Source organism: Emys orbicularis, chromosome 4 (genome assembly GCF_028017835.1).
Source record: "Emys orbicularis isolate rEmyOrb1 chromosome 4, rEmyOrb1.hap1, whole genome shotgun sequence".
Lineage (NCBI taxonomy): Eukaryota > Metazoa > Chordata > Testudines > Emydidae > Emys > Emys orbicularis.
The window spans coordinates 10,969,795-10,982,656 of NC_088686.1; the positions used below are offsets into that span (position 1 = coordinate 10,969,795).

General features: G+C 43.8%; 1 protein-coding gene across 1 annotated transcript in view; it reads left to right on the forward strand.

Annotated features, from left to right (window-relative positions):
• KTN1 (kinectin 1) overlaps window positions 1-12,862 on the forward strand; it is a 74,749-nt gene that overhangs the window by 19,562 nt on the left and 42,325 nt on the right. The window contains exons 8-16 of the mRNA XM_065402429.1: window positions 95-227; window positions 1,638-1,725; window positions 2,061-2,227; window positions 2,930-2,998; window positions 4,480-4,517; window positions 5,116-5,206; window positions 11,021-11,089; window positions 11,811-11,848; window positions 11,994-12,084. Coding sequence (XP_065258501.1) covers window positions 95-227; window positions 1,638-1,725; window positions 2,061-2,227; window positions 2,930-2,998; window positions 4,480-4,517; window positions 5,116-5,206; window positions 11,021-11,089; window positions 11,811-11,848; window positions 11,994-12,084 — 784 coding nt within the window. The remainder of the gene's footprint in view (window positions 1-94; window positions 228-1,637; window positions 1,726-2,060; window positions 2,228-2,929; window positions 2,999-4,479; window positions 4,518-5,115; window positions 5,207-11,020; window positions 11,090-11,810; window positions 11,849-11,993; window positions 12,085-12,862) is intronic.

Consider the following 12,862-nt stretch of genomic DNA (forward strand, 5'->3'; position numbering starts at 1 on the left):
TTGAGTGTCTACTGATATTTCATTGACATGATCCTTGTGAACTGCAATTGCTTGAGATTACGTTATGAAAAACCAGTCATTCTTATTTCTTTAGGCAGTCTAGTGAACTGAACAAATTGCGTCAGGATTGTGCTAGACTTGTGAATGAACTGACGGAGAAGAACAATAAATTGCAACAGGAGGAACTCCAAAAGAAAAATGCAGAGCAAACAATTGGCCAGCTAAAGGTGACTTCTGTTTTCTTTATCCCTCTGCTATTATGCTGTGCCCTTAACAAAGCCTATAATACTTTGAGTGGGGAAATCTGCCTTCGGATAGTTTAGGATATATGAGAAATTTGAAAGGAAATCTTGCTAAAATACCTATTGCCTATAAGCCTACACATTTAGCTCTGTATTTACTCTTTCGATGTCTGATAAAAATGGAAAATTGCAATTGGTGGAAAATAGCAGGTCAGCATTTGATGCTTCCTTTCTAGGTGCGCTTTGAATATTTTGCACTTTTTAGTAATTATGAACACTCCTATTTAGTAAAAACGACTTCTACAGAAAAATGTAGTCTTTTAAAAGAAACTTTCGTAACTTAAATCTCTGAACATATTTGAACAGTCAAAAAATTGTGAATGGAATAATATCCTGTAGTAACTTACATAGGAAGCATTGTCCCAATAGGCGTTTCAAATGATGTAAGTGTCCTTTTGTTCTTGTGGCTGGAGTAACTTATTCAGATGCATGTATCTAAACAAAATGCTATATTTGTTAAGAGTAAGCTAGTTTTTCTGGCCAGCGATGTGCCTGATTTCCCCCATTCCCTCTCTTTGATAGAACAGAAGCGCTTCTCTTCTTCCTATGTGGACATATAATAACAACAAAAAAATCTGTCAAAAGGAAATTCAAAATTTCAGAGAGTGCTGGTAGCTTGTTACTAAAAGAAAATCAATTTGCAGTGAAAGAACCCATGAGTCGCTGTTGCTGGACAGGTGGTGACTACAACTGAACCAAATTTTGGATAGCAAATGCAGATTTACACAAGATCTGGCAATTCTGGATTCAGACACTCCTTCCTGAAGTTGAGGAGTGACATTGCCCCCTGTTAGTTGTAGAAACTTGTCTGCTAAAGAGCTGTGGTTTAGATTGTTTGGGATTCAGTTCAGAGTTTGGACTGCAAAGCTGTTGAAATAGACTGGATTGGCTTAGGGTGAGGCTTACTGAGTGCTGGATGTCTCCACTGTGGCCTTGCTGTATGTGGAAGGGAGGGACATATGCTGCCTTATATTGGATAGAGGTTTAGGAACATCGCTATGGGATGGTCTACAGTAGAAACTTACATCGGTGTAGCTATGCCTCTCAGGCGTTTGAAGAATCTGCACACCTGAGATGTAGCTATGCCACCCTAACCCCCGGTGTAGACAGCCCTAGTTACCACCTCTCGAGGAGGTGGATTAACTACAGCCAAGGGAGAACCCCTCCTGGTGCTGTAGTGAAGTCTACACTGAAGCGCTGCAGCTTTGCTGCTGTAGCTTTTTGAGTGTAGACATGGTCTAGAAAGTAGAGATGCACTCTGTTAAACAGGTCAGTATGGGGACTTGAAAATTGACCCTTTTTTCCTCTCTCCCAATTCCCACTTTCAATTGTTAGGTCCAACAGCAGGAAGGAGAGAGGAGATGGGAGGAAATCCAGGCCTATCTCAGGAAAAGGATAGCAGAACATGAAGCAGCACAACAAGGTATGAACACGTGTAGTTTCCTATTACTACCGAAGATGGCTGTCTCTCCCCTTTCCTGTATGTAAAAAGCATATTCTTGGGCAAATAACATTGAGCTATAGAGGGTTTAAAGGAAATGGTTCATCAATGTACTCAATACCTCCTCCAGCTGACATCTCAGGAAAATTAGTGCATTTCAACATGGGATCTATGGCCTGGGTTGTTTTAAGTGTGAAGGGTTAAGTTTGAAACTGCTATGCTTGCTTAAATAAAAGCTGTCTTTTGCTCAGTTTTCCCAATATATTACAAATGTTTCAATATTTGGTTTAATTAAAACCTTGATGTTTCTGCTGCAGATGTGCAGAATAAGCTTGTGGCCAAAGACAGTGAGATCCAGAGCTTGCACAGCAAACTTACAGATACAATAGTGTCTAAACAACAGCTGGAGCAAAGGATGTTGCAGTTAATGGAGGCTGAACAAAAGCGGGTCACTGCAGCGGATTCTGTGCAGTTGCAGGTGCAGGTACTGCATGAATAGCTGAAGAGCTTTCTCCGTGCAACAGAGCTTGAATGATATTACCGGGTTTTTGTTTTAACGAAGCTTTACAACTGAATGCAAGAATGAATATACTTTGTTCCAATGATCAGCTGGCATCCTGTAAGAGGAGATGCTCTAAGCTGCTGCATTGGTTTCAAGCAAGCTGGCTTATGTTGTATGGGGTATATGGAGTGGAAGGGAAGGGAATGTTCTCTTGTGGCACATATTGTGTTATATTCCTTGTTGTTTTTAACTTTACTACCAATAAGATAATGGTAATAAAAAAAATAGTGTTAACATAAGAACGGCCATACTGGGTCAGACCAAAGGTCCGTCTAGCCCAGTATCCTGTCTACCGACAGTGGCCAATGCCAGGTGCCCCAGAGGGAATGAACAGAACAGGTAATCATCAAGTGATCCATCCCCTGTTGCCCATTCCCAGCTTCTGGCAAACAGAGCCTAGGGACACCATCCCTGTCCATCCTCGCTAATAGTCATTGATGGAATTATCCTCGATAAACTTATCTAGTTCTTTTTTGAACCCTGTGATAGTCTTGGCCTTCACAACATTGTTCAAGTGTAGGTGCCTAACATGCAACTTTAAAACAGGTCAGTTAATAAGATCTAAAAAATATATACTCTTGTACATTTAAATTTGCTTTTCTTTTTGTGTTCTCTCTCCATAAGGACCTGATGGATCAGAAGGAGGCTTTGAAAGCTCAGCTTCAGAAGTTTCATTCACAAATGGCAGCCCAGGTACAGCATGTTCTAACACTATACATTTTGTCTTGCAGTCTTAACTGGTAAATGTTCTTTCAAAAGCCAGTTACAACAATTATATTATTTAAATCTGGATATGGTACATTGAACGTAGAAAGTTGCCATGACTCCTTGGGCAATAGAGCATGATGAAATATGCCACACATTTTATAGTTCACATAGAAATAGTGTCTACAACATTAAGTTGTGTGGAATAATTTCTTAAATCCAATGACTATTTCGGTGGAGACAATAGATGACTTGCGATAACTTTCACCGTTTTTCATGTTTTAAACGTTCTGGTTCCACTTGATTTGCTTTGACAACTTATTTCTTTGTACAGTGTCGTTAAATACTGTACATCAGATTTCAGCGCCTCATTAGAGGCTCCAGTCACATCCAGATACTTCCTGGCTTCTGGGTTCCAGACAATGAGAAGTTGACTCTCTACACAGCCAATCGTAGAAATCAGCAGGTTTAAAAAAGCCCACTTTAACTTTGCCTGCTTAATGCAGGCACAAATGGAACAAGTACAAAGATTCAGAGCTCCCTGCCTGCCTACCGCTGAGTATTGAATGTTTAGTCGTGCATGGACATATTTGCTATCCCTTCATAGAGTCTAAGGCTAGAAGGGACCACAGTGAGCATCTGGCCTGACCTCCTGGATAATACCGGCCATAGGGTTTCCGTGAAATCATTTTTCTTTGAACTCGAACCTGTCTTTTAGAAAAACATCCAATCTTGATTTAAAAACTGCCAGTGATGGAGAATCCACCCCCGCCCTTAGCAGGTTGTTCCAATTGTTAATTGCCTTCACTGTCAAAAATTTGTTCCTTTATATCCTGTATGAATTTGTCCAGCTTCAGCTTCCAGCCAAGCTAGACACCCACATGTGGCCTGAACAAACTGAAGACCACATTAATAATCTGGCGCTTGCCTTTTGTTGGAGAGTTTGATCCCTTCAGGAGTGAGGGCAGTGGTGGAGAGGTGACAGGTTGGGCTGGTTATTTTGAGGGAGGGGGGGTAGTGTTGGATGTCTGCCTACTCCTAAGTGGGGACTCGCGTAAATGACTGAGATGGCTTGTGCTGAGGTTGCCTGGGAGATTACCAGAGAGCGGTTGGTTCACATTCATTGTAGTCTCCTTGATGCTGTTCTCTGCCATCTAGTATGAGTGGGGAAACTGGATGTGAAGAATCTATGGCATTGAGGCACAAAACTGTAAGAGAACTCCCACAATTACAGGTCCATATGGTCCCTTATGGTAATGGTTCCTTGGCTCTTGGACCAGTGTGGGCAAGGACTTGAGTACGAGTTTATACCATTTCAATGTTCTTTGGCCAGGAAACATTGGGTATTGGCCTGCGCCAGTTTCAAACATCTGTAAACAAGTCCAGCAAATGTTATTTCTGGCTCAGCTTAGAAAAGGACTTTTTCGTTTTTGCTTTACATCCAGCTATTTTTCCCCCCCCCTCTGTAGAGCTCTGCTTCAGTCCTGGCAGAAGAACTACAGAAAGTGTAAGCATCCCTTCTCCTATATGTTTATGAAGAAGTTGCTTGCTTTATTGCCTGCTCAAGATGTAGAAACTCTTAACTCCAGCTCGGCACATACGAGAGAGAATTGTGAAGGAAACGCTGTCACTTAAGTATTTACTTTGCATTGTATGTGAGCCTCTTGGAAGCTGTGAAGCTTCTTCCTACGGATTTCCCCTCCCCACCCCAGACTTAGAGTACATTGTGTGTAGTTGTGTTCGCTGTGCGGGAGTGAGAGCTGCCCCTCTTGCTGACGTCTGAGCGTATGGATCGGTGGCATGTGCAGGGCCAGGAGAATGTTAGGACAGCCTCTAAAGCAGAGTTCCAGGGCACTTGTCCCATTGAGGGGGAGGGTGTTATGATGCACCAGGCTTCGTGCACATCTTGTAAACTCTTGGCAAGCATAGAGGATTAAAAACAAAAAAGAAAAACTTTATGTCCAAAACACTCTGCCAACAGAATTAATTATAGCCGGTTTGATTTTGGGCCTGCATATTCTTCTTTTAAGTGTAGCCTAACACTGTACATCCATTTCTGTGTAAAAGGTCTTGTTGCAAATTACTTGCATCTCTTATTTGTACAGGATTGCAGAAAAGGAGAAACAGATAAAGCAGGTGGAGGACTCTTTAGTCAATGAACATGCCAATCTAACCGGCAAGGAGGAGGAGCTCAAGGTATAGGAAATGCCCCTTTGAAGGAAACTGAATGACTAAAAAGCAAGCTCATTACAGAAGCTGTGATTGTGAACTGAAACCCACAAACCCAGGGTCTTGCATCCCCCCCACTGCCTTGATTGGGGCTCCTGTGGCTGTGGGGGTCTGCTTGCATAGGTCTTTTGGTGGGACTGGGGCCCGGGTTTGCTGTAGGTGTAACTTTTGGGTGGGCCAGAGTTTACTTTACTGCCTTTCTCCTAGTGCCTATAAAATAACTCCTATAGAAAAGCACATGGACACCCAGACTTCAGTCATTGAGGATTTTCAGCAAGGATTGCATAGGGTCAGCCTCCCCACAATCAAGTCCAAAAAGAACAAAAGGAATGAACTTAATACCAACTTTATAAAATCTTATGATAAAGAAACAATAAAAAATAACTACAACTTGATTTCTACCACATGACATGACTACTTTATAATCCACATACTTTATCTTCGCAGTTATACCTAAACATAAAGAAAACAAATGTAAACAGGTCCATCCCCACAGAAACACAGTGAGAAGAAACTCAGGGTTCTGAGAAGCTCAGGTTGAGTTCACGTGAGTCTCAGTTAGTCTTTGTACATAAGAACATAATAATGGCCATACTGGGTCAGACCAAAGGTCCATCCAGCCCAGTATCCTGTCTTCTGACAGTGGCCAATGCCAGGTGCCCCAGAGGGAGAGAACCTAACAGGTAATGATCAAGTGAACTCTCTCCTTCCATCCATCTCCACTCTCTGACAAACAGAGGCTAGGGACACCATTCCTTACCCATCCTGGCTAATAGCCATTCATGGACTTAACTAGATTCATTCATGGAGGTTCTCTTTTTTTAAACCCTGTTATAGTCCTAGCCTTCACAACCTCCTCAGGCAAGGAGTTCCACAGGTTGACTGTGTGCTGTGTGGTGAACTTCCTTTTGTTGTTTTAAACCTGCTGCCCATTAATTTCATTTGGTGGCCCCTAGTTCTTATATTATGGGAACAAGTAAATAACTTTTCCTTATTCACTTTCTCCACACCACTCATGATTTTCTATACCTCTCTCATATTCCTCCCCCCCCCCCCAGTCTCCTCTTTTCCAAGCTGAAAAGTCCTAGCCTCTTTAAACTCTCCTCATATGGGACCCGTTCCAAACCCCTAATCATTTTAGTTGCCCTTTTCTGAACTTTTTCTAATGCCAATATATCTTGTTTGAGATGAGGAGACCACATCTGTACGCAGTATTCAAGATGTGGGCATACCATGGATTTATATAAGGGCAATAAGATATTCTCCGTCTTATTCCCGATCCCCTTTTTAATTATTCCTAACATCCTGTTTGCTTTTTTGACTACCACTGCATGGACGTCTTCAGAGAACTATCCACGATGACTCCAAGATCTCTTTCCTGATTAGTTGTAGCTAAATTAGCCCCCATCATACTGTATGTATAGTTGGGGTTATTTTTTCCAATGTGCATTACTTCACATTTATCCACATTAAATTTCATTTGCCATTTTGTTGCCCAATCCCTTAGTTTTGTGAGATCTTTTTGAAGTTCTTCACAGTCTGCTTTGGTCTTAACTATCTTGAGCAGTTTAGTATCGTCTGCAAACTTTGCCACCTCGCTGTTTACCCCTTTCTCCAGATCATTTATGAATAAATTGAATAGAATTGGTCTTAGGACTGACCCTTGGGGAACGCCACTAGTTACCCCTCTCCATTCTGAAAATTTACCATTTATTCCTACCCTTTGTTCCCTGTCTTTTAAACCAGTTCTCAGTCCATGAAAGGATCTTCTCTCTTATCCCTGACAACTTAATTTACGTAAGAGCCTTTGGTGAGGGACCTTGTCAAAGGCTTTCTGGAAATCTAAGTACACGTGTCCACTGGATCCCCCTTGTCCACATGTTTGACCCCTTCAAAAAAGTCTAATAGATTAGTAAGACATGATTTCCCTTTACAGAAACCATGTTAATTTTTGCCCAACAAGTTATATTCTTCTATGTGTCTGACAATTTTATTCTTTACTATTGTTTCAACTAATTTGTCCGGTACTGACATTGGACTTACCGATCTGTAATTGCCGGGATCATCTCTAGAGCCCTTTTTAAATATTGGCATTACATTAGCTATCTTCCAGTCATTGGGTACAGAAGCTGATTTAATGGACAGGTTACAAACCATAGTTAATAGTTCAGCAATTTCACATTTGAGTTCTTTAAGACTCCCCCTTCTCCCCCCCCCCCGCCCCGCACGACCTGTTCTGTCCTTCCGATATACACCTCTACCCCAATATAACGTGACCCAATATAACACGAATTCGGATATAATGCGGTAAAGTAGTGCTCCGGGGGGGTGAGGCTGCGCACTCCGGTGGATCAAAGCAAGTTCGATATAACGCGGTTTCACCTATAACGCGGTAAGATTTTTTGCCTCCCGAGGACAGCGTTATATCGAGGTAGAGGTGTATTTTGTACCCTGGAATGATTGTGTCCCATTGATTGTCCCCACTCCACCAGGTTTCTGTGATGCCTATTATATCAATATCCTCCTTTAACATGGGGAACTCTAGTTCACCCATCTTATTATTTAGACTTCTAGCATTTGTATACAAGCACTTGAAAAACTTGTCACTGTTTATTTGTTTGCTCTTTTCTGATGTCCGATTCTTTTTTTATGTGAATGTTTCTCATCTGATCTGGCCCCTACTTTATCCTCTTCCATCCTCTGCTCCTGACTAGAACCTGGAGATTCTCTATCATTAGACTCTCCCCTAAGAGAAGTCTCTGTCCGATCCACATGCTCCGCTGCAGCAGTCGGCTTTCCCCCATCTCCTAGTTTAAAAACTGCTCTACAACCTTTTTAATGTTTAGTGCCAACAGTCTGGATCCACTTTGGTTTAGGTGGAGCCCATCCTTCCTGTATAGGCTCCCCCTATCCCAAAAGTTTCCCCAGTTCCTAATAAATCTAAACCCCTTCTCTCTACACCATCGTCTCATCCACGCATTGAGACTCTGAAGCTCTGCCTGCCTACCTGGCCCTGCGCGTGGAACTGGGAGCATTTCTGAGAATGCCACCATAGAGGTCCTGGATTTCAGTCTCTTTCCTAGCAGCCTAAATTTGGCCTCCAGGACGTCTCTCCTACCCTTCCCTATGTCATTGGTACCTACATGTATCACGACCACTGGCTCCACCCCAGCACTACACATAAGTCTGTCTAGATGCCTTGAGAGATCCGCAACCTTCGCACCAGGCAGGCAAGTCACCATACCGTTCTCCTGGTCATCCTAAACCCAGCTATCTATGTTTCTAATGATCAAATCTCCCATTATTGCCTTTTCCTAATGACTGGAGTTCCCTCCCCCGGAGAGGTAATCTCAGTGCGAGAGGATACCCCAACATCATCTGACAGGAGGGTCCCAACGATGGGAAGGTTTCCCTCTGCCTCTGTTTACTGCTCTCCTTCCCTGAGCCTTTCATCCTCCTTAATAGCGCAGGGGCTGTCTGACCGGAGGTGGGACAAATCTAGTGTGTCCCGGAAAGCCTCATCAACATACCTCTCTGCCTCCCTTAGCTCCTCCAGTTCTGTCACCCTGGCCTCTAAAGTCTGTACTCCGTCTCTGAGGGCCAGGAGCTCCTTGCACCAAATTCACACATACGCCATCCGCCCACAGGGCAGGTAATCATATATGCTGCACTGAGTGCAATAAACTGGATAGCCCCCAATCTGCTGCTGGGCTTCTGCCTACATTCTCTCCTACAGCTACCTAGGTTAATGAAAGGGTTTTTGTTTAAATCAAGAAGATTTGATTATAGTTTAGGTTTAAGGTTTTAAAGAATGGCAAGTGTACCTCGCCCCCTTCCCACTCCCTTCCAAACTCCCTCTTGAAACTCCCTGTTAGCGGCCCCTGGTCGCTTGCTCACTGCTTTATAAAGCCCTGGCCTTCCTGATAGCCCCGCCCTCTGACTGAGGCTCAGCCAATGAACAGAGGCTTCTAGATGTCAAACCTTGGGTTAGAAGCTCACAGCTTCCAACTGCCACGGTCCTTCAGACAGACAGACAAACACAAGCTCAGCACCCAGCAAGTAACCCCCAAACACAAACACACACTACAGACCGCCACTTACCCCAAGGGTCCCATATGTGCTCCTCCTTCACCTGGAGAACTCCCTCTCGAAACTCCCTGTTAGATTTTGGTGATCAGTCTGCTGAGTCAGAGGGTACGTCTACACTTACCGGAGGGTCCGGCGGCAGGCAATCAATGTTCTGGGATCGATGTATCGCGTCTGGTTTAGACGCGATATATCGATCCCGGAAGTGCTCGCCGTCGACGCCGGTACTCCAGCTCGGCGAGAGGAGTACGCGGAGTCGACGGGGGAGCCTGCCTGCCGCGTCTGGACCCGCGGTAAGTTCGGACTAAGGTACTTCGAATTCAGCTACGTTATTAACATAGCTGAATTTGCGTACCTTAGTCCGAAGTGGGGGCTTAGTGGGGACCAGGCCAGAAGCATTGCAACATCTTCCCTCCACTTGGTTGTAGAAACCTCCAACTGGAATTAATACAGACTCTTCCCCCTCCTCTGCTGAAATCACTGTTAGCTAGTCAGCTAGCTAATTAACCAGCCAACCACTCCGTTTAAGTATATAGATTAAAAAAACCCCACCCTGCTGCAAAATGCTTCAGGCTTAGGGAAAACCGCCTGTTTTCTGCTCCTGTGGCCTGGCTTCTCCCAACTCACACTCAGGGCACGTGGCCTTTTGCAAAGCACCTGCCCTGACTACTTGTTCTCATGGAGTCTGAGTCCAGCAAAGGGGAACCTATTAGAGCAGAGCCAAAACTGCCACACACAAGTCCAGAAACTTCTGGATGTGGAGAGCTAATTGTGCATCTGTCTAGCAACAGTGATCCAGACCCAACTCATTCCTATCCCCTGCCAACAGATCTCTTCAAGAGCTGTCTCCCTATTAGGCATGTAGGTTACACGGGCAGATGAACTTCAAGGAAGTAGGGTTGCCAGGTGTCCGGTTTTCAACCGGAAAGTCCATTTGAAAAGGGAATCAGGCAGTGTCTGGTCAGTGTGGGCGAGGGGGGCGGGGGAGAGGGAAGGGGCAGCCTATTGCCTGGCTCTGAAGTGGTGGCTCCTGCGGCAGCATGCACGCACTAGCTTTGAGGAGCAAAATTTGCAGGGCTGCAGCGGAGGACAGAGTGCAGGGGCCCATGGCGAATGGGGTGAGGGGCTCCCAGCAGGCATGGAACGTTCCCTGGGAGGGAAGAAACGCGTGCTGTCCTGCCAGCCAGCACTTTCTCCAGCCACGCTCTCAAGCAGCTCCAGGACGGGGAGGGCTTGAGTGGGCAGGGAAGGGGACTGCTGGGCAGGCAGCTCAGAGGGATGCCTCTGTGCAGGAGGGCCATGTCCTAGCTTGCCAGCAGGGCTGCCTGGCTGCTTCCGTGCGGCTACAGTGCTCTTCTGACCTGCACTACCAGGTGGCCTGCTGGAGCTGGGGCTGCAAGTCCCTTGGGGCTGCTCATGCTGGAGTTGATGGGGAAGAGCAGTGAGCAATCGGGGGAGGAGAGGGAGAGGAATGAGTGAGGGGCAGGGCCTCAGCGAAGGGGAAGAGGTGGGGCAGGGGTGTCCAGTTTTCAGACATTAGAAAGTTGGCCGCCTTACAAGGAAGTCCGAGATTATCTTGGTGTTAACGTTAGGCTCTTAGCAAAAGGTTTTGTGAAATATTTGCACTGAAGAATATGGAATGACTTGAAATAGTGTCTTTAAAAAGCAAATGAATTCATCTCTTTTTCTCTGTAGGTGGTACAGAGTATGAATTTATCCCTAAAAGCGGAGGTGCAAAAGTTACAGGCTCTGACAAATGAACAGGTAAAATAACCATGTTTACTTAACTCATTAAGTGCCAGATTCTGCCACACAGACACCTGAGTGGCACCGTACTTTGCGAGTAACCTCATTGATTTCAATGAAATTACTCTTGGAGTAGGGTAAAACTATGAAGGCTACAGATCTGGGCTCATTAGTGATGACTTTTGAGAAACCAAACATCTAAGGAATCTTTTTAAAAAAGAGTCTGCTTATTTAACACCCCAGTTACTGCAGTATACAGCTTTAATTTGTTCATCATATGGATTCATTTAAATTTTCAAACAGATTCCTTCAGGACACTATGCCCACAGTTGTGAATACAGAGACCATGATTGCATGTGCAATCTTGACCACTATCTAAAATAATCATACATGCACACCGCTTCCCATGTGCAGTTCTAAAAATCTGGCCCTTCGCATTTCAGTCCCGTGGCCAGGCATTTAAAATACTTGACAGTGCTTTATTTCATCGTAGTGAGTGCTGGATATCTGAGAGCACCAATGCAGAGGACCAATTGTTGAACGTATAATGTGGAAGATGTGAGCTTGCAGTCTTTAAAAATGAGTCAAGATAACATTATTCCTTCACTTATGTTGGAGACTAATATAGTGAAAGAACCAGTGAAACTGACTTATTCTAGCTTGAATATTGGGGAATGTGGGGTTGATTGAGTCTTGTGATGTAATATGTTAAGACTCTGCTAATCCTCTTTATATCTAGGCTGTTGCTGCACATGAACTGGAGAGGATGCAGAAAAGGTAGATTAAATAAAATAAATCCAACCATCATTTGGTAAACAATTTTTTGTGGCTCTTTGTTTATACCTTTTTTTAATTGAATGGATGCTTTTTGTAAGAGAGTGGAAAAGGGAAGCATTTTTAACTGTGTAATTTACTGTCTCAGTATTCATATTAAAGATGACAAAATAAGAGCACTTGAAGAACAGCTACAAGGACAACTTGCCCAGGTTTCAAACACAAGGGAAGAATTTAAGGTACTGTACTCTGTGTTTAAGCTTATTTGTAACATTTTCTAGATTTCTGAAAGATTCTGTAACAGTGCAAACAACTGCACTGATTTGCAGAGCGGGGCTGTGTATTTTGAGCTGTGAAGACTGTAAACAGAAATATGTAATATTGCTGGCGTCCTTTCAGGATGTCGTAGTAGCAGCAAGCTGTGCAACTGAGTACATCCGTGTTAAAAATCCATTTACATGTACTAGGTGCAGCTGTGAAGACTAATGTCTCTAAATAGTTAATGAACTCTCTGAAAGGACAAGATGTTCAGTAATAACCATGACAGGTTTTTCTGCATGTCATATTTGAAATGTGTCCTGCCAGATGTTGGTGCGTACATGGTTTGGATTATCATGTTGCTAGTGATCTGATTACAACTTTTTCTTAAACTCTAAATAAATGTAAAAATATCTGATTTTGCTTTTAACTTAAAACTTCTCATCTGTACTATGGCAGCTAAGCTATTGATTAAAGATATAGCTGTGCCAACATTTGAATTCCTTTGTGCAGAGTTATGTTTGTTTCTGTAATGTGTGCACACAAGAGCGAACAGCGTTTAAAAAATAAACAAACCCCAAACATCCTCGCTTCTGGATTTAAACCCTTATAAAGCAAGGCCTGCTTCCCATGAAGGGCTTTGATGCCTTCTTCCTAAAGGTAGTTCCTTCAGCACAAGGGGGACAGCCCCTTTACTTCTCTTCCCACACAAGATTAACTCTGCTGTGAGCTGACACACAACCTCCTAGGGTAACCCAT